At 51.3% G+C, this 21752-nt stretch overlaps 1 protein-coding gene across 2 annotated transcripts in view; it reads left to right on the top strand.

The window, feature by feature from the left end:
• IQSEC3 (IQ motif and Sec7 domain 3) overlaps positions 1 to 14487 on the top strand; it is a 97922-nt gene extending 83435 nt beyond the window's left edge. For both annotated transcript variants that reach the window (XM_011367842.1, XM_011367841.1), the window contains 7 exons: positions 1310 to 1449; positions 2650 to 2775; positions 4821 to 4920; positions 5063 to 5224; positions 8402 to 8494; positions 10522 to 10565; positions 14053 to 14487. In XM_011367842.1, the coding sequence (XP_011366144.1) occupies positions 1310 to 1449; positions 2650 to 2775; positions 4821 to 4920; positions 5063 to 5224; positions 8402 to 8494; positions 10522 to 10565; positions 14053 to 14487 (1100 nt within the window). The remainder of the gene's footprint in view (positions 1 to 1309; positions 1450 to 2649; positions 2776 to 4820; positions 4921 to 5062; positions 5225 to 8401; positions 8495 to 10521; positions 10566 to 14052) is intronic.
• The last annotated feature ends 7265 nt before the right edge of the window (positions 14488 to 21752 follow it).

The raw sequence follows: 21752 nt of genomic DNA, 5'->3' as shown, positions 1-21752 counted from the left end.
GATGGGGAAATCTAAATGCTTTCTAGACTGATTTTCGACCTATTTCCCTATTTCCAGTCCACATTTCTCATTCATTTTGAGGGGTCCTGTTGCCACTAATTCCAGAGCCCTTTTGTGGCTCTGTAGTGGGTCGAGTGGCTTCTAACCTCTCTATTGGCTTCAGTGTCCACTTTCTCAGTTTGCTAACCCATCCACTCATTGATCCATTTTCCAGGCCTCTTCCCCTGTTCTCTTTGTCTTTGTGGGTATAGCCCCTCTTAAAAATTCCTTTTTATCAGGATATTCGGAAAAAGCAAGTGTGCAGCTTGCTGTCTTTAACTGGGAATCTCTATGTATTCAGTCTTGATCCCTGCTTTTTCTTGTCTTCAGCCTGACTTCTTTCACGCCCACAGGGGTGCTGCATGGCTCATTTGCCTACCTGTAAGAACCAAGTACAGATGTGAAAGAAACAGGGTCAGTACCAAGAGTTACTCATAGAATGTGAATGTCCTCTCAGTCATTAGGAAGTTCCTTTGAGGATGCTTGCCAAAGGTGCCTTATTCTCAAATTTCCCCTCTTATCAAAGAAGCATATAGTTATTAAAGAAAGATTTAGAAAAAGTAGACATTTTTATTACCTATGCTTCTGCTTCCAAAGAAATTTGTTTTCATGTTGGTGTATTTTCTGCTAGTAATTTTTGTTACCAGAGTTTTATTATTACTAAGAAGTAGGAGATGGGTAGAGAGTCTCCCTACCCACATTGCCACAGGGGACAACACTCCACTGAACATCTAACTCCCACCACACTCCCAGTGAAGGGAAAATCTTGTCACCTGTTCAATAAGTAATCACTAGTACCATGTTCCCTAGTGGAAGTGGGGAGGGGCGAGAGGGGAGATATTTGAAAGAGAACAAGACAGAACATTGGACTTCAAGATGCTCTAATAGCAGGAATTGGGAGAGGTGAGACAAATACACAGAGGGCAGGAGAACTGCAGCAGCAAAGGCGCATAGCAGCAACATGGAGGCTGTATTCAGAGCTGAGAAAAGAGGCCTGGGAGGTGGGAGTAGAGGCTCTGGTTATGGAACAGCAGAAGACGAAGCTGGAAATATGTGTCAGGGCCATGTTATAGTTCTGGTGCCTGGCTAAGGAGTTTGTTCTTAATTTAGTGGCTATGGGGACCAGCCATTGAAGGCTTTGGAACAGAGACAGGGCAAAATCAAGGCCACTCTTTAGGAGCATCAGTCTGGTAAGGGGCTTCCCCTCTCTGGCTCCAGGCCTCTGATACCTCTCCCCTCCACTTCCCCCACCTCCCTTTCTGCACTCTAGGTGTGGATGATGGCGCTGACATCCCCAGGGAGCTTGTGGTCGGCATCTACGAAAGGATACAGCAGAAGGAGCTCAAGTCCAATGAGGACCATGTCACATATGTCACCAAGGTGGAGAAGTCCATCGTGGGCATGAAGACAGTAAGTGCACACTATAGAACAGGACTAACCCTGTGGGGGTCACTTCCTCTCTTGTGGCTGCTAAGCCCCCACCATCTCCTATCTCTTTTTATTTCTTTCTTCCTGACTGATGGGCTTTCCTCCTATTCTCCTCCAAGCCTTTCAAAAACACCTTTCTATTGTCCACTTAAGAATTAACAAGTCCCTACGTTGTGTCGTGCAGCGCACCCTCTTTTTTCCCTTGCCGAAATTCCTCATTGCCTCTTGCTCCTAGCTACTACAGCAGGAGAGACTAAGGTGAGATGTTGAGAAACACTGCCCAGTGCTCTAGGGTTGAAGCATCTGGATGGCCAGATAGGAAGGTTTAGGATGAGATGAATACTGGGCATTCCTGGATGGTCCTACTGAACAGAAGACAGGAAGTAGGCTGAAGCAGGCTCTAGACTATGGTGTCTTAAACCATTGGGATACCCCTTAGTTGTGACATGTCTCACAGGCACTAAGTTCCAAGTTTGCAATGATTTTTAAGATGAGCATTCTCTATAGTTTACTACTCTACTTATATGTCAGCAGAGGCTCTTTATACCATAAATATAAAGGATGTGGAGAGGGTTCTGGGATCCATCTCCAGTTCCTCCTCCCTGAGTTGCTGACTTAGGGGCAGTTTGGGGACGTCATCTGAGGCTGTGCACTGGCCCCTCTGTCGAGTCTGTGCAGAGTGGCCCTTTTCTGCCCGCAGCCTGTATTGCTGAGGTTTTAGCATTTGTCTGTTTTACAGATACCACTGGAACTAGATTGTTTTACAACCTGGAGCAGGTTCAAGGTGTCCCTGTTATCCTCTCCCTCTTGCACACTTGTGTTTAGGTGTGTAGCAGAGAAAGGGGTGGGGTGCTATCTTGCAGGCCGCAGCCTGGGATGTGGAGTTCCCTCCACAAGGTCTTTGAGGGAAACAGGTTGACAGCCACCAGATGTGAACGGACTGAAAGTGCTGCCAGCCATCTTTCCGCATGCTTTTATCTCCTCATTTACTCCAGCATAATGAGCCCTTCTCCCCAAGCCTTGCTCCTTAAGAAGCGGGATGAAGGGGAGAGAGCCCCAGTGAGGAAAGAGGAGGTTTAGGAGTCTCGGGCCTCCATCTGCTCTTCTGGGAAATGGGTGCTGTGGGGCAGGGAGGGCCGTGAGCTCTGGGGCATCTCCTTCTGAGCGCGGGTCTCATTCCAGGTGCTGTCAGTGCCCCATCGCCGCCTAGTCTGCTGCAGCCGGCTCTTTGAGGTGACAGACGTGAACAAGCTGCAGAAGCAGGCCGCACATCAGAGGGAGGTGTTTCTCTTCAACGACCTGCTGGTGGTGAGTGGATGGGTCGGCTGAGGTGCTCGCTGCCCTGCTCAGACCCTGCAGGGACCCTGAAAAGGGATAAAGGTAGGGAGGGGCCTGCCCAGATTTCGCACCAAATGCTGTATACTTAGTGGCTGATTTACCTTTTTCATGGTACTTTTACATCATGGGGTGTGAGGTAGCTCAGGCAGATAGGGTCATTCCTACTTTAAAGTTACAAAACCGAAGCATAGAGAGGTTAAATTATCTGTTCATGGTTCCACAGTCACAGTGGAAATGAACTAGATACCAGATCCTCTTCCTCTCCCATGTTCTAGGAAACCTGGGATATGGAGGGTACAGAGATGTGCCTCATGCTCCTCAGCTGGGGGTGGGGGTGGGGGTCCCTGGACCTGGGGGCGATGCTTCGGAGGGGTACGTGTGTGTGTGTGTGTGTGTGTGTGTGTGTGTGTGTGCGCATGCGCATGCACGAACATCTGTGTGAGACTCATTCTTTGCTCTTTGAAAATAGGCATCCATTCCACAAATGTTTAATGAGTATCTGCTGTGTACCAGCCATCATTCTAAGTGCCGGGAAACAGTGGTGAACAGGATTTGGTTTCTGTCTTTTCTTCATATCCCACATCCTTTCTATCCATGAGTCGTATTGGCACAACCTCTAAAATTATCCCAAATCTAATGATCCCACACCAAGGAACATCTTCCACAGAGCCAGGAGTGATCCTTTCAGAGTGCAGATCAGGCCTGTCTGCCACGATGACCCTACCCTGGCTTCCTGGGCAGGAGAAGGAAGTCCTGCCTCCCTGCTTAGGGACCTCCAGGACCTCTGACGTCATTCCCTCACTCCTCTCCTTGGCTGCTCTGGCACCCTGCCCCACAAGCTGCCTCCCATGGGCCAGGCTTATTCCATCTCAGGCCATTGTTCTTGCTGCTCCTCCTGCTTGAAAAGCTCCTCCTCACCCCCTACCCACTTTTGCCCTACTGCCTCCCTCTCTTCATTAGGATCTCAATTCAAACATCATCTCCTCACATGGGCCCTCCCTGAGGTGGACAGGGAGGCAGTAGTCCCTGAGGTGGACAGGGAGGGCCCGTGTGAGGAGATGATGTTTGAATTGAGATCCTAATGAAGAGATCACTGTCTAATCCTTACCCTATATCATTTTCTTCAAAACACTTCTCAGTTTCGGAAATCACCTTATTTATCCATTTCTTCACTTTGTTTTGTTTGTTTGTTTATTATGCCTTATCTACCCCGATGTTCTTCTTCCACTATAGCATAAGCACCCTGAGGGCAGGACCCTCTCTGTCTCCCATTCCCCTGTATCCTCAGAGTCCAGCTCACAGAAGATGCTGAAGAAATATTTGTGTGTTGAGCAACTGGCTGATGGAGCCTTCATTTTAGTAGAGGAGGGAGATAAAAAAAAAGAGAGAGAGAAAACATGATAATATCAAATTGAGAAGAAGGTGCTATGAAGACAATAAAACAGAATGATAGCATAGAGAGTGACTGGTGTTAAGATTGACTTTTTTGTTTATTTTGTTTTTGTTTGTTTTTTAGATAGGATGGTCAAGGAAGGAATTAGCATCTGAGTCAAGATCTGAGTAATGAGAGTAATCCAGTCACGCAAGAAGCTGTAGTGAGAGTTGTGGAAAGGGAATAGCATGTGCAAAGGGCCTGCAGTGGACTGAGTCTGCTCTGTTCAAGCTGTGGGAAAGAGGACAGCGTGTCTTGAGCATAAGCCAGAGTAAGCCAGGGATGAGATCAGGTGGGGCAGGAAGTGTGGCTTTGCTTCTTCTAAGTGCAATGGGAGTAGCTACTGGAGGGTTTTATGCAGTTAAACAAACAAAAAAACAGTTTGATACAGTGAATACATACGTGCGTGCATATACATGTATATGTATGTGTGTGAACATATCCTAAGTATGTAAGTGTGCATGAGTGTGCAAGTGTCTGTGTGTTTGCTGCATGTTCACATTTGCCCCTGGAAGTTCACGCAACCAGGTGTGCACAACCATGTGATCGCCCACCAGTGCATCTCTCTCCCTCTCTTGGACAGATTCTCAAACTTTGCCCAAAGAAGAAGAGCTCCTGCACATACACCTTCTGCAAGTCGGTTGGCCTGCTGGGCATGCAGTTTCACCTTTTTGAGAATGAATGTAAGTCTCAGTGGGACTTAGAGATGTGGCGGAGGGTGGTTGGGGGAAGTTGAGGGCTATAGGGAAGGGGCAACTATGCTTGGCTGGCTCCAGCCTTACCTGCTGCTGCTCACGGCCTGCGGGGCCTGGATCTGGTTTCCAGATTACTCACATGGCATCACCCTGGTGACCCCGCTCTCGGGCTCCGAGAAGAAGCAGGTGCTGCATTTCTGTGCCCTGGGCTTAGACGAGATGCAGAAGTTTGTGGAGGACCTGAAGGAGTCCATTGCGGAGGTGACAGAGCTGGAGCAGATCCGGATAGAGTGTAAGACATGGTGTTTCTCAGCCTTTCTGAGGTGGTTGGAGGGAAGGGTAGACCAGCTCCCAATTAGCTGATAGACAGACACAACTCTGACTCTTTCTCCCACTTTGGAGTGAATGTGGGGTGAGCCAAGGACCCTCCTGCCATCCCAAGCCCTCCCCTGCCCCCAGCCCACTGCACCATCATTGTCCTGTGTGGGTACACTGCTCATTGTGTTTCTTCTCAAAGTGACATAGACCAGAGCATGCACACGTGTTTGCATACCTAGCCAAGCCATGGCACTGCCTGTGAGCACTTTGGAACAGAGACCTCCACTGTGTTTGACCAAGACAACTGAGCAAGCCAATCAAGGCAGGCATGCAGACCAAGCAGGTCCAGGCCCAAGCACTTCTCTCCCACCAAACTGCCTTCTACAGCCTCTTCTCCTGGGTCCAGTCCAAGTTCACATACGACATCTGGTTGCCTCATTTCTTTCATCTCTTTTAATTTTGAATAGTAGCCCCCCCGTACTTTATTTTTCATAACTTTTTTTTCTGAAGAGCCCGGGCTGGAGTTCTGACTATCCCTCATGTTAGAGTGGCCTTTCTGTTCCTCTAAGGAATGCCTTGATTCTTGATTGTTCCAATTCAGGCATTTTAGAAAATACATGGGTCTCTTAATATGTCTGGGTGGCTTATCGGTTGCTTTTCAGTTTAAGAGCAGTGATGACCTACAACCTTTGCCCATTTACAAGCTTCTACTGCTTAAGCACTTCAATGCTTCAGTTAGCCAATTAAATAAGAATGGATTCAGAAAGTAAAACAGAAAATAAAAGTAGACTTCAGGCCTGCCTTATATGGCCACTTAGTTTAAAACATATTTCTAAATTCATGTAAATCCATTAGGCAACAGGAAAGGCAGTGGGAGTTTTCGAGCCAGTATGACAGTGGTGCTTTTTATGGAGCGTTTTGGGTCACCTACTCTGCACTAGGCAGTTTGTTTATACTCCGCTAATTCTCATAGCGATGCTGCAAAGTAGGTGCATTGTCCCCATTTGACAGATAAGACTCAGAGAAGTTAAGGGGTATGTCCAAGGTCATGCATAACAGAAGAAGAGGAGCCAGAATTTGCATTTAAGTCTGATTTCAAGATTCATGTGGTTTCCACTCTGAGAGTGAGGGAAGAGCTTTCGTTGATAGTTTCCTAAGAAAACAACTAAATGAGGTTAAATCAAAACCCACTAGAACAGACTGTATAACAGGTAACTGGGTAAAGGGGGCATGTAAATTCCCTTTCTGCACTCAATAGACATACTTGAGTTCAGCAGTATAACAGACAGACTCTTTTCAAGGGCCGGGCTGGATGCTCAGAGATGCCACCTCGGCTGTTGATCTTGAACATTCTCAAGGACACACCCTGAAATGGCTTCAGTTCTCTCATTTTCAAAATGTCACATGTGGCTCCACACAGCCCAAGGGAGCCATAGTGGGCCAATGGGCACCAGCATTGCTGGAAGAGACGCCTTTTCCTCCATCAGCTTGGGAGTAGCACATCGTATCTCTCCCCAAAGTACAAAGGAGTAGATATTGCCAGAATCTGTATGTCAAGAGGTGAATATCCTCTCTTGCTGTCTAGAGCAGTGGTCCCCAACCTTTTTGGCACCAAGGACTGGTGCTCCTATGAGAATCTAATGCCTGATGATCTGAGGTGGAGCTGAGGCAGCGATGCTAGCGCTGGGGGTAGCTGCAGATACAGATGAAGCTTCGCTCGCTGTGTGGCCTGGTTCCTAACAAGCCATGGACCAGTACAGGTCTGTGGCCTAGGGCTTGGGGACCCCTGGTCTAGAGTGTAAGGGAGCAGAGAGAGAGGCTCACGTCTGGCTCTTATTCTTCAGATGGAGAGAAAGGGAAGGAGCAGCTGAGGAAAGATGCAGCGTTGGTCAGGGAGGCAGGGACGAAAGGAGAAAATGCAAATCAGCAACAGCTCCCATTTATTGAGCACTGATTATGAGCCCCAGGCTGAATGCTGAACCTATTGTGTTATTTAATTCTTGCCACAACTTTCCATCAGGTGAGTAGCATTATCCCCATTTTACAGATAAGGAAACTGAGTCTAACAGAGCTTAAGGAGGTTGTCCAGGTTTACCCAGTCAGTGACAAAACAAGATTTGCACCCAGGTTTCTGGGACGCCTTGTTCGTAATTATGATGCTGGTTCCTCTAGAACCAAGAAAGTCCCTCTGCGGGGAGAGGGACAACTCTTATTTCAGTACAAATACTTCATATTGATTGATGGTGTAATTCAGGCATTCAGGATAAATTGTTTTAGTTTGGGGGTTTGCAGTCTGGTGTCCCTGGGTTATAGACAACCAGAGAGGCAGAAAATGGGGCCCAGGAGAGTAGCTTTAATAAAGGAACTTGAGTTATGTCTCCTGGAAAAGAGACACTGAAGGAGTGATTTAATAATGACTGTCAAATCTCCAAGGATGGTAACTGGCAGTTTTCTAGCAGCACTGAGACACAACAAAAAGGATCAGGTTTATAGTCTAGTGAGAGAAATTCAAGTTGAGTACCAAGACAGATGCCCTGGCCACGCGGGCTGTGCAGTACCGGGACCCTCCGGCACGTGGGATCTCTTTCTGGGGGGAGCTCTGATCGCCCTGTGGCAGTGCAGCGCTGCGGGCAGGCTAGATGTCACCAGCCATCGCTAAGGTCTGCTGCACCAAGTGCTTCTTACACAATGTAATAAAAGCTAATATTTATTGAGTACTTGCCACAAACCAGGCCTTATTCTAAGTGCCTTAATGTATTTCCTCATGTAATCCTCTTAATGACACTCTGAAGTGGGCACTGCTGTCCCTCAAGTGAGGCGTGGAGAAGTTAAGTAACTTGCCTAAAGCTACACAGCTAGGAATTATCAGAGCCAGGATTTGACCCACACAGCCCACCTTCCTCGTTTTAATCTCTTCCACTGCCTGACATTCGGGCAGGTATCGTCATCCCCTTATACAGATGAAGAAACCAAGGCCCTGGAGGGTATTTAGCTTGCCGTGAGGTGGGGTGTCAGGCTCTGAGGCCCATGTTTTGTAGCATGGGTTAGGAATTCGTTCTCTTCCCGCTCTCTCTGTCTCTTCGTTTCTTCATCACTTCTGTGTGGTTGAGGTTAATATTTCTCCCTGTTCACGAGCTTCTCTATTTTCTAGGGGAGCTGGAGAAGCAGCAGGGAGCAAAGACACTCTCTTTCAAGTCTGGAGGAGCCCAGGTGGACCCACAGTCAAAGCAGGGATCACCTACAGGTGAGCCTGGGCTCCGCACCAGAGTCCCAGACCCCAGGCCTGGATGGCCAGGGCCTGAGCCACATGGAAGCCACTCACCACCCCGGGCTTGGGTTCCTGGAAGACGTGGGTGAGGAAAGTGCTCATTTCCATGGCCTTTTCTTCCTGCTGAGGAGCTCCAGGCTTAACTTCATGGGATTTAGTGGTAGGGGTGAAGAGGAAGGTAAGAAACTGCACCAAGGCCCAGGATCCACGTGAAACGGCACCATCCACTCTGGAGGAGTCAGGCCAAGAGTCCTAATAATCCTGCCCCAGTGGGAATATCTTGTACCCTCCCACACCTGGGCTCTCTGAAGACTTCCAGTTCACTGGAAGAGATGGAGTTTATCCACTCCAAAGGGAGAAGCCAGCTTCAGGCTTTGTACCCGTTTTGGCCATGTTCTCTACACCTGCCTCATCCTCCCGCTGACATCCTCCTACCCTCCTATCCCTTGCCCTCCCCTGATCCCCACCTGTAGGGAGCATGGGGCGGTGGGGAAGAGTTACCTCCACTTTTACGCTACCAATCCCAAATGAAAATGAAAAAGAAATAGAGGTGGCACAAGAATTAAATCCCCTCCCAACAAATTCCCAGCAAACTCCCCAGAACTGTGCACTCATTAATTAATTCAGGCATTTTTTCTTACATTTAACAAACACTTATCGAGTGCCTGCTGTGTGCCACATGCTAAGCACTGGAAAGCCAGGGTCCTTGCTAGACATCGGCTTGAGCTGAGAAGCTCCAGTGGGTTTCATGCTGGTCCACAACCCTCAGAGACATCCAGGATGCCACAATGCTGCAATGGACAGCATCACAGGATGGGTCACGCCACTGGGAGATGTGATTCATTTTCCAAGCAGGACTTAGGACTCTTTTAGCTGCATAGAGGTTCTCACTGTGGTGTCATCTTCTGTGCATGGGTTTGACCAGCCATCATACATTCATAATTCTGCTCCCCCCACCTCCTGCCTGATTTTTCAGCCAAACCTTCCATTTCTATCAGGTCACAGTACTTGGGTCGCTGCTTGTTTTCACAGCTGTTTAAACTTCAAAGCCAAATCTCAGCTGTGATTGATTCCCTGACAGCTCACCACACATTCTGCACCCCAGCCTACCTCTTTTAAGCTGCAGCCCCCGTCAGACCAGGATATGGGTCTCTAGGGCCCTGTCTGTCAGGGGCTTCCACATGGGTGCTTCTTGGTCCCAAACATTGGCACGGCCCCCTCCTTTGCTACAGAGAGCAAGGGGATGAGCACAGCTTGGGAACCGGCACCCTCTGGGGTGTGAGAGAAATCAGAGGGCTTCTAGCAGAAGGGCCCTGGGACGCCTGTGGGCAGGGGATGACTGAGCCAGAAAAAGTCATCAACCTGTCCCTGGGTGTCCAAAGGGTCCCTGGTGCTGAGCTGGGCCAATCAGAACACCCTTATAGCAATTACACAGCCATTATCAGCTCTGATGAGGGCCGGGCCCTGTGGTCAGTGCTAGCTATACAGGCTCAGCTCGCTGAATGCTCACCACTTGCCTAAGCAGCAAGGATAGGAACAAAAAGAGAAAGTGGCCCCTCCCTCAAGGAGCCTGTGTTTGAAGAAGACATTAACGTGGTGCCCACAAACACCCAGTAGAGCCACCTTGTGTTTCTGGGAGCCAAGAGCAAATGCCAGCTCATAACCAGCTTGCACAGTCCATGTCAGGAAGGCTTTGACTATGGGTAAATTAGACTCAGCAATGACATTTCTACGTTAGAAGGAATGGCAGAGATCTTCTAGTCCGTGAAGGCCCAGAGAGGTGTAACATCTTGCTCAAGGGCACACAGCTATTAAGTGGAAGAATGGGCTCCAACTGCTAGTCCACTGACCCCGGCTGTGTCTCAGTCAGGAGTGGCGTGGCACCCAGAGTCTTACCTCTCACACCCTCTAATAGCAGCTGTGCTCAGTTTGGGAAGGGGTGGAAGGCAGGGATTTATATTGGGACAGGTGGAGAATGAGCCCTGTGCTCTTTGCATTCAAAGCCAAAGCCGCGCTGGGGGAGAGGCCTACAGAGAGCACGGTGGAGGTAAGTGGAGGCCTGGTTGCCCAGGTGAGTGATTCTGTGCCCCCGCTTGTCCTTCTTCTCACCGTCTCTGTTGTTTCTCTTCTCAGGTATTAATCAATGCCTCCCCAGCCCGACTCACCATTTTACCAATTTCAAGAGATACAATTAAAAGTTACTGCTAGCATGGGTAATGTTCCAGAACCTAATTTAGCTGCAACACTATCTCCCATCCCCTAGCCTGGCCTGTCCCAGCTGATTGCCCCCCGAGGCCCAGTGCCCAGACTGACACCATGCACATGAAGCCCATGCACCTCCACAGTGATCTCTCCCACACACTCCCAAACCCATGTCACACTGCTCACAGATCCCCTAATACTTGCTATATCAGAGAGCCCAGATTCTCCTCCCCTGTGTCCTGCCATCCTCTATGAGGGAGCCTGTATGCCCTCCGGAGAGTTACCCATTCCAGAGTGGACCCTGCCCTCCCAGATGCCTCTTGGGGAAGTTAGAGACTTGAGAGTGGGAGCAGCTGGGAGGGTGGTGCTTCTCTCTGGAACAGATGGAAAGCTGGCCATGGGGTAGGGATGTGTGCAGAGAAAATGAGGCAGAGTAGGGCTGGGGTTCTCTTAGGGGGTTTCCTGGACAGGGAGCTGATCTATTTGAAGACTATTCAGGTTGGAGGGAAAGGCAGCCTATCCTCAAGCCACGTAGGAAGGGACTGGGGAAGTAGTGGCAACAGCTGGTCCTTCCAAGTCCCCAAAAGTGTCACCTGGGGGCACACAGTTGCCCCTACAAGCCTTGCTGGGCCCCGGTCCTCCTGCATTGGCTCTCCTTAAACCACAGTAAGCCCCCTCACTCCTTTTCTGCCAGGCCTCCAGGGACCACTAGCTGCTCATACAGACACCTTCTTTCCCAACCCCCCTCTCCACTTAGAGGTCTGAGGGAGGTGCCCACCAGCCTAAGCTCCGGGGAAGCCCCAGTATACCCCAGGGGAGCCCAGTTTTTTCTCTCTTTCCATGGCCCCCCATCCCTCACACACCTGTGTCTGGAGGAGGCACCTTACACCGAGGAGCTTCCTGCCCCAGCAGCTGACAAGCCCCCAGGGTGGGTATTCCATTCCCTGCCCCCTTTTCTCCCCATCTTCCTGCAGCTGCCCATTCTCTAGCCTTGCAGATAAACACAGAGTTACCAGGCCTCCAGTTTGTTCTGCCAGCCCTGCCCGTGCCTTAGCCTGACCTGCATAGGGAGGACAAGCAATCTGATGGCCCATTCTCCCGTTCTACCCTGCCCAGTGGGCCATGTGGTTATCTGCAAGGCTGTCACCCCCAGCTAGCCCCAGGGCCCTGCCAGCCTCTGCTCCCCTGCACAGAGGGCAGCCTTGCCGCCCTAGCCTCTCAGCTAGACCCTGAGCTCTTTTGTCCTCTGCCCTCTCTCTGTCATTGCCTGGCCAAGCCCCTGTGGCAGGCGCTTCTCCATCTTCTCCAAGCTGTTCTGAGCTGCTACTCATGTTCCATCCTCAAAATCTCTCTCTCTCTCTCTCTCTCTCTCTCTCTCTCTCTCCCCCTCCCCGCCCCCCCCTTCATCAGCAGGGAGGTGAGAAGGAGGTCAGAATGAGAGAATGTTTTGCTGTCACTTCCTGCTTTCACTTAACTATTAAAGATCAGGCTGAGGTGGGGAGGAGGGAGGTGAGACAGAGGAGGCGGAATCAGAAAGTGGGAGATGAAGAAGAGGTGCAGGATGAGGCTAAAACTGTGGGCTACATGGGGGGCGCATGGGGAAGAGGAGGAGGAAGGCTCAGAATTTGGACTGGGGCAGCTAGGCATTTGCCCATGGAGGGACAGCTGTAGAGTCTGGGGGTAGAGAGCAGAAGGGACACAAGCCTGCCCCACTGTCTCAGCCGCTTTTCTCCTGAGGAATAACTCAGAATACGAGCAAGTGGGGAAAGGAGCCTATCCCCTCCAGTAGCAGTGGACAGAAGCCTCTGCCTGAATAAGGACCACAGAGGGCTCCCTGGGAGGAAGGTGGGCCTCAGCCATGCTCTTTGCCTGCCCTGTGTCTTGCCAGGGCAGTGAGGGGCTCAGGGGCTCCGTCACTAGTTTGGGAGAATCTCAGTGCTACGAAGGCTAAGAGGTTGAGAATGAAAAGTAAAGCCTGCAACAAGCTGAGCATGGCATGGCATGATGGCTTGTGAACATCGAAGAGCAGACAAAGAATGGGGGCTTGGGGAACTGTGGTGAGGGGTGCAGTCCACTGGGAATGTACAGACCTAGGAAGGAGGTGGGGGTGGTCCTTGCAATTGCACCTTTTGCCAACAAATAGGATTAGGATCTGCTCATTTAGGGCGCTGAGATAGTTTTGGGCTGAGCTATCTTGGTCTAGGCCTGGGAATAAGGTTCCCTCCCTGCATCCTGGATCCACCCCACCCCCACCCCATGCTCTGAGCAACTAGTACTGGGTGGTGGTACTAAGAACAGTAGGCAGCATCTTCAGAGGGAAGGGCCACCCCCCAGAGGGCACAGGTATCAGAAGGGGATTATGGTATGTCGTATCTACAGGCTTGGCTTAGAGCTTGGGGATGAGGAATTAAACCCCTCTCCTTCCAGAATCTTTAACCTCCCTTCTACCCATTCTCTCCCCCTCCCTCTGCTAGCAAGAGGAGACCAAGCTGGTTCACAGTGACATCCATGGTCTGAGGGAGGGAGACACTTCCTCATGCCCCACCTAGGGGATAAAGATTAGAGTCCTCTCTGGGTACCTCCTCCTACAGCAGAACAAATTTAACGAGGACTCAGGTTGGGCCAGAAAGACAGCTGGGACCTGACTCTGGCCTGGGCTCTCTGGGCTGCTCTTGAATGTGTGGTCAAGGCTTTAAGGAGTCTGGCAGGATAGGGTGGGTCCAGATCACCCCTCAGGGGTCTGTGGCATTCTGAGGTTTGGATGCCTTAGTGATGTCAGCAGTGACTATGAGGCTTCCCCTTTAACCAAACCAGTGGGAGGAGAGGGGTTGGAAAGGCTCAGAGATGCTTGACTCTGTCCCCGTGTCCTCCCTTTGTCCTTGATTCATCCCTGAGATGCAGGGAGAAGGCAAAGACCCTGCTTTTCAAGCTCTGAGGCTGGTAGAGAGGAAGGTGGGGGTGAAGTTTGTCCACGGCCCAAAGTACCCAGCAGGCTCATGAAGTCAGACTGCAGAGCTGTACAGAACCTTAGAGACATTGGTCCAACCGCCCGTCTCACAGATGAGGAGACCGAAGCCTAGAGAACTGAGGCTGCTTATGGTCCGTGGCCGAACACATCGGTCTCTTGACCACACCCAGGGTCGGAACCTGTGTCGGCAGCCAGTTTTCCTCTGGGTAGAGAGATGGGGAGTGGGTCAAGATGAGGGCTGAGAGCCCCTAATGGCGGGCACAGGAGCCAGGGATGGGAACAAGGGAGGCTCAGGGTAGCCAGTCCTAGTAGCTGGGAATTAGTCTTGTAACATTTCATGCTTCTCTGGCTGTTTCTAAACTAGGTGTCAATTCACAACAGGCTTCAAACGTCCCAGCACAACTCCGGGCTGGGGGCCAAGAGGGGAGCTCCGGTGCCACTGCCAGACCCGCAGCCTAGCCCCTTGAGAGAGCAGCTCCCGCCGTTGCTGCCGCCGCCACCCACACCCCCAGGGACCCTGGTGCAGTGCCAGCAAATTGTCAAGGTCATTGTCCTGGACAAGCCCTGCTTGGCCCGCATGGAGCCCCTGCTAAGCCAGGCTCTCTCCTGCTACGCCTCTTCCTCCTCCGACTCCTGTGGCTCCACACCCCTGGGTGGCCCAGGCTCTCCTGTCAAGGTCATCCACCAGCCCCCGCTGCCCCCGCCCCCACCCCCCTACAACCACCCTCACCAGTACTGCCCGCCTGGCTCCCTGCTGCACCGGCGCCGCTACTCCAGCGGCTCCAGGAGCCTGGTGTAGACTCTGCCCCATGCTGCTGTTCCAGGAGGGCTGCCACCAGGGTCCCTGGACTGCACCCAGCAGCCCCGACTGCCCCTTCACTGCACCTCACACCCTGGCACACTGCGCTCCTGGCCACCATCGCCGTTGTTTGGGAAGGAGAACCCCAATCCCTGGCACCTGGGCTTGCCTTGCCCGACCATGCTTCCCTTACTCAGTTGAGCACCCTCCCCCCAAATCTGGAGACATCACTGCACCCTTCCAGGCCCTGCACAGCCTGACACAGCCAGGCCTCCTTGTCATCCTGCCACCACTCACCTCGTGGACCATGGATAGGAAAGAACAGGAGCTGAGGGCCTACCCAGCTTCTGGGTCCTGAGTCTGTTGGGCCCTAGGCCTCAGGCCAGGAGGGTGGCACAAGAGGCTGGGGGCCAGCACCTGAGCACTGGACAGAAGGTGGTCTGGCTTTCTGCTCAGCACTAGGTGCCACACTGGGTGAAGGAGGCTTGGCCCTGGATCCCTGGAGGGACCAGGGGCGTGGGAATGTGGGGAGGGAGCTTCCTCTGCTGCCCCCTCCCAAGCCTGGCAGTCTCAGGAGGCTGCCTGTCTGTCCCCAAGGATGTTGGCTGTGCTGACCACGTCCTCTCCCTCCTCCCAGGGCCTTCGCTTTCTCAGGAGCTGGGCCCTGCCTGCCCAGGGCTACCCAGACTCCAGAAAAGCTTTGAGAAAGGGAAGAGGGAAGGTGGACCACTCAGCTTTCTCTAGGTCGGTTCAACAGGGCTGTGGAATCATGAGGTCGTATATCTACAAAATGCACCTTTTTAGAGTTTTAGTTCCCTAGACCCAAGTAATACGTAACCAATGCAAAGTGTGCACAGGGCATAAACATGAACATAAACATAAACATATCACATGTGAGAACCAGGTTAATTTCTTCCACTGCAGAGCAGAAACAGGGAGAAGATGGGTGGTCAGCCCAGAGGCAAATGCAACCAGCAGAGGTAGGATTGGGACTGAGTCAGGGCTCCCTCTTACATGACTTCTGTGGTCTCCATGAGGGATTTGGATGCAGAAGTGGGTAAGAGAAGCAGGTGCTCCGCAAGCACTTGCATTTCCCCAGCTGCCATCCCGAACTCGCCCCTCAGCCTCTAAATCTACCCCGTCCTCACCTCCCAGGAAGGCACCAGACCTGCCTTGTGCAGGGAGTGCTAAAAGAGTCCCTATACCCTCAAAGTTGCAGAGAGCAAAGTGGGGATCACTGACCTCCTCAGGGCCAGGCAGCATTGGGAAGTCAACCTTTAAATGACCCCATGGAGCATGGACAGACCCATCAAAGACCTCAGGAGGTACCAGGGCCCCAAGCATGCCCTTTCAGGAGGTGTCTGTCCCAAGCCTGCTGGGCTCTACAGTCCTTCATTTTGATCCCCTCCTACTTGGAACCCATTAGCAAAGCATCCCAAGAGATGGAAGTGAATGTGGGCCAGGTCTAAAGTGACCCCTACCCCACGCCCAACTGCAGTCCCCTGGGCCAGCTAGGAGGCCCTGATTCTTCCACTCTCAGAACTTCCAGATGACCTAGTTTCCTTTGTATGTGTGTGGTCACCAGATGTCATATCATGATGTCACCCAGCGAGTTTATCTCTGGCCCTGTCTTTGTCAGCCTGGTAACCAATTTGCTGTCTCCTCCACTGTGGCTCCCCAGCCGATCCGCTTTTGCCGTTTGCCCTGGCGCCTCTCCCGTGTCTGTTCTGTAACAGGGACACTCCAGTCAGAGCCTCTCAGAACGGAGTGGCAGACAGAGGGGTCACACGAATTCAGACACTTCAGACCCTTGGCCAGAGCAGGAATCCCCCCTAAAAGGTGACAGCGGGGCAGCAGGAGCGTAGTTGTGGGAATGGGAGTGAATAAATCTTGAATGAAGGGGACTGGTCATAGAGTGGAGGTTGTGGATGGGCAGCAGGGAGTATGAGTCTTGAAGGAAGAGGGGGTTTGAGGTGGGTAAACATGTTTATGAGGTGGGGACCACGAATGCCAGGGACTGGTAAGGGAAGTGTAGTCTCGACCACCAGGACCCTTGTCACCTTGCCCTCCTCCCTGTTTATGGGCATGGCAACTCTGGCGCCTACCTCCTACCTCTGCTGCAGCCCTGATTTTTCAGATGGGGACCAGCAGAGTCTTAGGACTGGCATGTGTGGAGTCTGTCTCTGAGGACCCGAATGCTCAGGTAGTAGGGGCTTACCCCTAGGTGTTGCTGCCCTGAGCCCCACTGGCAGCAATGGGAGTTCTGGCTTAGAGTGCAGACCAGCCTGTGCTCAGCAGCCCGTGGGGCCAAGCCTGAGCTGTGAGGGGCTTTTAATCCCCAGTGGCCTGGGGCAGGGTAGAGCTAGCCTTCCTCACTGTCAGGGAAGCAAGAGTTCCCAGTGTCTGCATCCTTCCTCCCCTGATCAGCCAACAGCCTAAGACTGGAACCCACCTCTGTACCCATGCCCAGGGCCTAACCCCTAGAGACCCGAGACGAGCCGCCTGCCCTGCCCATGGCAGCAGCCATGTCAGGGCCTCCAGCCCTTGCGGAGGGGCCGGCTGGAGATGCTCATGGGCCCTCCTGCTCTCCCAAAGCTAAGGGGGAGTGGAGTGCTGAGTCCCTGGACACAGCCTCCTGGGTGTGTGCCCGACCCTAACATGGCCCCACTCTATCAACTTTCTAGGCCTTATTTTGGGGGACCTGGGCCCCTCCGTCAATTTTATCAATTTGTCTCCATTTCCAGAATCAAGAGTGGAGATGAAACTAGCTTTCTCACCCACTTTTGGGCAAATCCCACCTCCAGACCTGGAGCAAGATCCCGCCCGGGCAGCTTGACCTGGAAGCCTGCCTGCCTACCTGTGTCCAAAGCACATTCATTTTTTAGCCCTGGGCCCTTGCCCCTTGAAATTCTTAACCCCCCACCCCACGTGTTTCCCCACAGCCTGCCAGGATGTCTCTTTGTACCCGATAAGCTTCCCTGATAACCACCTTTCTGTCTGTCCCTGTGTTCGCTGTACATACCTTGTTGCTGTACCCCTCCTCCCTGCATACACCCCTTTACCCCATTGGAGAGAAACCTCTCTAGGGAAAGGCAGGGTGGCTGCACCCAGCGACTAATCCAAATGGCAAATATTTTGTAACAAAATAGCCCAGAGGTATTTTATCTGTTCAATTCATAGAGTTTTAGAGATTATATTGAAATATGTCACTTGAGCAAACTGTGTCGGTTGTGTTTCTTTTGTTCTCCACGTGTCTAATTGGTGAGAATCTGAAGCAAGAGGACATTGCGATGCCCTCCTCCCTGTGGTGTTTGAGGAGCAGCTGGGCTTCCCGGCTGCTGTTCTCTGGCCATCATGACATCATCTCTTTATCCCAGAATGAGGCACTTCCAAGCCACGATGTGACAAGACTAAGAAGCCCTGTCTTAAATTAATGAGGCTTGGGTAGAGGGAATCATTTGATGGTGGGCACTGGGTCAGAGCTGGGGGTACAGGTCCAGGGAGTGCGCGCTCTCTCTCGCTCGCTCGCGCTCGCTCTCTCTCTCTCTCTCTCTCACACACACACACACACACACACACACACACACACTCTCTCTCAGCTTTGAGCCAATTGAGACAGCAGGTTATAATGGAGACCAGGGCCAGCTTTGGAGGGAGGAAGCACCATGCGCCACTGTGCATCCAGCAGAGTGAGAGATAAGGGCCTAGGACCCCATCTACCCTGCTTGGCTTTTTGTAATGGAGAGTGAGAGTATGCTTTGGGCTCAGGATTCTACTGACCATGTTTGATTATCAGCCTCAGGTGATTTTCACCAGACATCAGCTCCCAAAGCCTGACCTAATCACAGGGTCTAATAAGCCCTGGGATATATACTCTTCCTGCAATGGAGGAGGCGTCAGACTCAGGTGAAAGGATTGGGGGACTATTGCTGGGAAAAGTGCATGGAGCCATAGAGTGCAATGGAGCAAATGTTTAGTGAGCCCCATAGTGTGCCAGGTACTTGCTGGTTGCTGGAAGAAATGCCAAGATTCTGCAGAAGGATATAACAACAGCCGAGTGGCTATGATGCAGGAGAGCAAACTGAAATCAGGGCTAGAAAGAGACACAAGGTGCTTGGCAAGCATCCATAGTTATGTGCAATGCTCACATCAGGCTCCATGAACAGGGGCTTGACACAGAATGACTTCTCCTGGCAGGGGAGAGAGGAGAGAATCTTCCAGCAAAGCTAAGGCATCGGAGGCACGGCTGCGGGAGAAAAGCAACTGGCCAGGATGGCTGGTCCAGGGACACCTGCAAAGAGAGCATCCAGCTTTTCTGGTGACTGAAACTCTGAACACCCAGAAATCTCAATAGCTCCCCAAGTGAAAGGCAATGTGACCTCACCCTCCTTCCAGGAAACAGGAAATTCCACGAGAAGCCTGGGGCCAGCTATGACCTGTCCCATCCCGGGAACTCTTTGACCCAGGAAGCTGAGAGCTGGCCCCTTGAGAGCATCTCTGAGGGGACCCAGCTCAGCTCAGGCCTGGGAGAGGGCCAAAGGCCAAAAGGGCCTGCTGCTGTCTGAGGATGTGGGGCGGTGCCACCATTCTCCAAGTCTTCTGGTCCCTGAGATCATCTAGAAGGAAGGGCCACCTGTCTGTCCAGTAAGAGAGGGATAGAACCCTGTGGTGTTCCAGGCCTCTCTGGGTCCAACTGCCATAGGGATGCAGAGCTATAGTCAGTACAGCTCCCCTGTAGTGACTCTTTAGATGGTGAAACTCAAAATCATCAGCCATCGACTTGGAATATTTTCAGTAAGGTGGCTGGAATTTATGGGTTTCTTTCTGAGAGTAATGGGCCAGAACAAGATGCCAGTGAGAGAAATCAGAGAAAATTCAACAAATTCATGAACACCTGGCATGCACCAGGTTCTGATCTAGGTACTGGAATATGCAGAGAACGAGACAAACAATGTTCCTGTTCTTGAGGAGTTCCCATGGGGTGGCGCCATCAAAAATCAACGAATGGACAAAATGTTTCCACATAGCAGATGGTGGTGCAATAGAGGTGATGGGGAGGGGCTGTTTTAGACAGACCATCCAAGGAAGGCCTCTCCAAGGAGGCAGATTCAATAAGGTTAAGGTCAGACCTGAGGGCAGGTGAGCCATTCAGAGACCACCTCTACAGGGACAGTCTGCAAAGAACTATTTCCTGATATATGAATTTGCTTACATGAAAATTCTTACTGAATCTTATTTTGATGCATTTAAAAACCACCTTTATTAAGGAAACAATAAAACTGGGCTTCCAGAAAACCCAGGACAGATGATAACATGATCTGTGGGAAAGGAAGTGTGTTGAAAGCAGGTAGTCTGGCAGCTCCAGAAGGCAGGGTGGGTGAGGGTAACGTTAAGGGCTGGGCCACAGCAGGAGGCCCCAGGCAACCAATGCAGACCCCGGAAGACAAACGCCAACAACCAGGAAAAGTACCTAGAGAAGCTCCTAGTGAGGAGGGGTCCACCCTAGGGCCTGGTCGGCCTCTTATAATCCAAATGAACTCGGATTTACTATTTAAAAGAATAACGGGATAGGCCCCATAGCCTATTGCCCACCTGCTCCTGGAGTTGACAACCCTTCACACCTCAGCATGAACTACATAAAGCTGTAGTAAGATTGACTTCTCCTACAGCAGGCTGGCAGCACACCGCTGTGGGGCTTGGCATGACTCTCCTCCTTTCCCTGGCCTTGACAAACATGCCTAATTGATCACAGCTTTCCAGAAGTCATCATCAATCAATGAATGTCAACACTCAGGATGAAATTAACTTGCCACCCAGCCCTGTGGTCCTTGTTGAGCCACCTTAAAGGAAGGCATTTCAGATGGAGGTGGTTTTAGAGCAGGAGGCATGGGCTAAAGCTGTGGGCTGTGAGATACTGGGCCTGGGAAGAAAACTTCCATGAGGACCCATGGCAGGGGTTGCTCATGCTCGACCCACTGTTCTCAGATTGCTCGTGGAAACATCTCTGAAAGGAATGCCCACTTTATTCCTTAGATCACCAACATTCTACATCAACTATGCTCATGGGCTGCTTTTTTCGAGGACTCCACACTGCTCTGGCAACCTGTCAACTCCCTGTCCAGTGGGTCCCCTCATTTGCTCCACTCATCTTCCACCAACTCCCTCTCTTCTGACCCACAGATCAAGCCACTGAGGTACAAGATGGCCGCTGAGGTCACAGATGCAGATCAGGAGTGCCATGGGAGAAGGCACTCAGAAAGACTCTTCATCCCAGGGTAAAGCGTAACCTAGAGTTGCCACAACCAGGTACTGCTGGCCTTGGAAAAGACCCTTCATGGGGCAGGGGAGGTGTTCCCTCCAAGAGAAGGTGAGGCTCAGACAGAACCCAGTGGCCTGAGTCTTTATGTGCTCTCTACACCTTCCCAGGAAGGTAGCAGGGCCCAGGGATAGGCCCCACACCCCAGTGTGGAGTCCTACCAGGAAAATTCCATTCTGGGAGTGGCTGGAGGATGAGGGAACTGGGCTCAAGAGATGAGGAGGAGAGATGGGAACTTTTTCCTCCTCCTCACCCCCCTTGCAGGTCTGGACAGCTTCTTTCCCTAGAGAACCAGATGCCCTAAAGCCACTAGCCAGCCCCTAGCACCTCAGTACTTCCTGCTCCCATGACCCTAAAGAACCTCAAGGCAGGCCCTGGAAAAATTGTGGGAACCAGCCACAGAGAATGCCAGAGATCACCAGGAGAGCTGGCTCCCGTTCCCGTATTTCCAGCTTCCCCAAACAGACATGACGCTCCCCTCTCCACCAAGAACTCCCACCCCCTTTTATTCCATGACATCTGGGCTAAGAAGTAGCCTCCATCCCTAACCCCACAGGGAACAGAAGATAGGGTGTGAAGGAGCCGTGTCCACAGTCACAGGGAACCACAGAGTCCCTGAATGTCAGACCTGAAAACAGACAGGTTCATTAGTCCAACTGCTTCCTTTTATGAATAAGAGGACTATTTAACTTAAGAAGTTACAAAAAGAACAACAAAATAATCCAAAAGTAAGTAGAAGGAAGGAAATAAAGATGAAAGCAGAAATAAAGAAAAAGAAAATACATATACAACAGAAAGGATTAACAAAGCCAAAAGTTAGTTCCAAGATATGACTAAAAACTTACAAACCTCTGACAAGACTAATCATGACAAGAGCGACCAGATAAATAAACAGGGGAGACATGCTATCTATACTGCGGAGATGTTTCTTAAATAGAATACTACAAAT

Source organism: Pteropus vampyrus, unplaced genomic scaffold (genome assembly GCF_000151845.1).
Source record: "Pteropus vampyrus isolate Shadow unplaced genomic scaffold, Pvam_2.0 Scaffold137, whole genome shotgun sequence".
Taxonomy (NCBI): Eukaryota; Metazoa; Chordata; class Mammalia; order Chiroptera; family Pteropodidae; genus Pteropus; species Pteropus vampyrus.
This window is presented reverse-complemented; position numbering and strand designations above follow the sequence as displayed.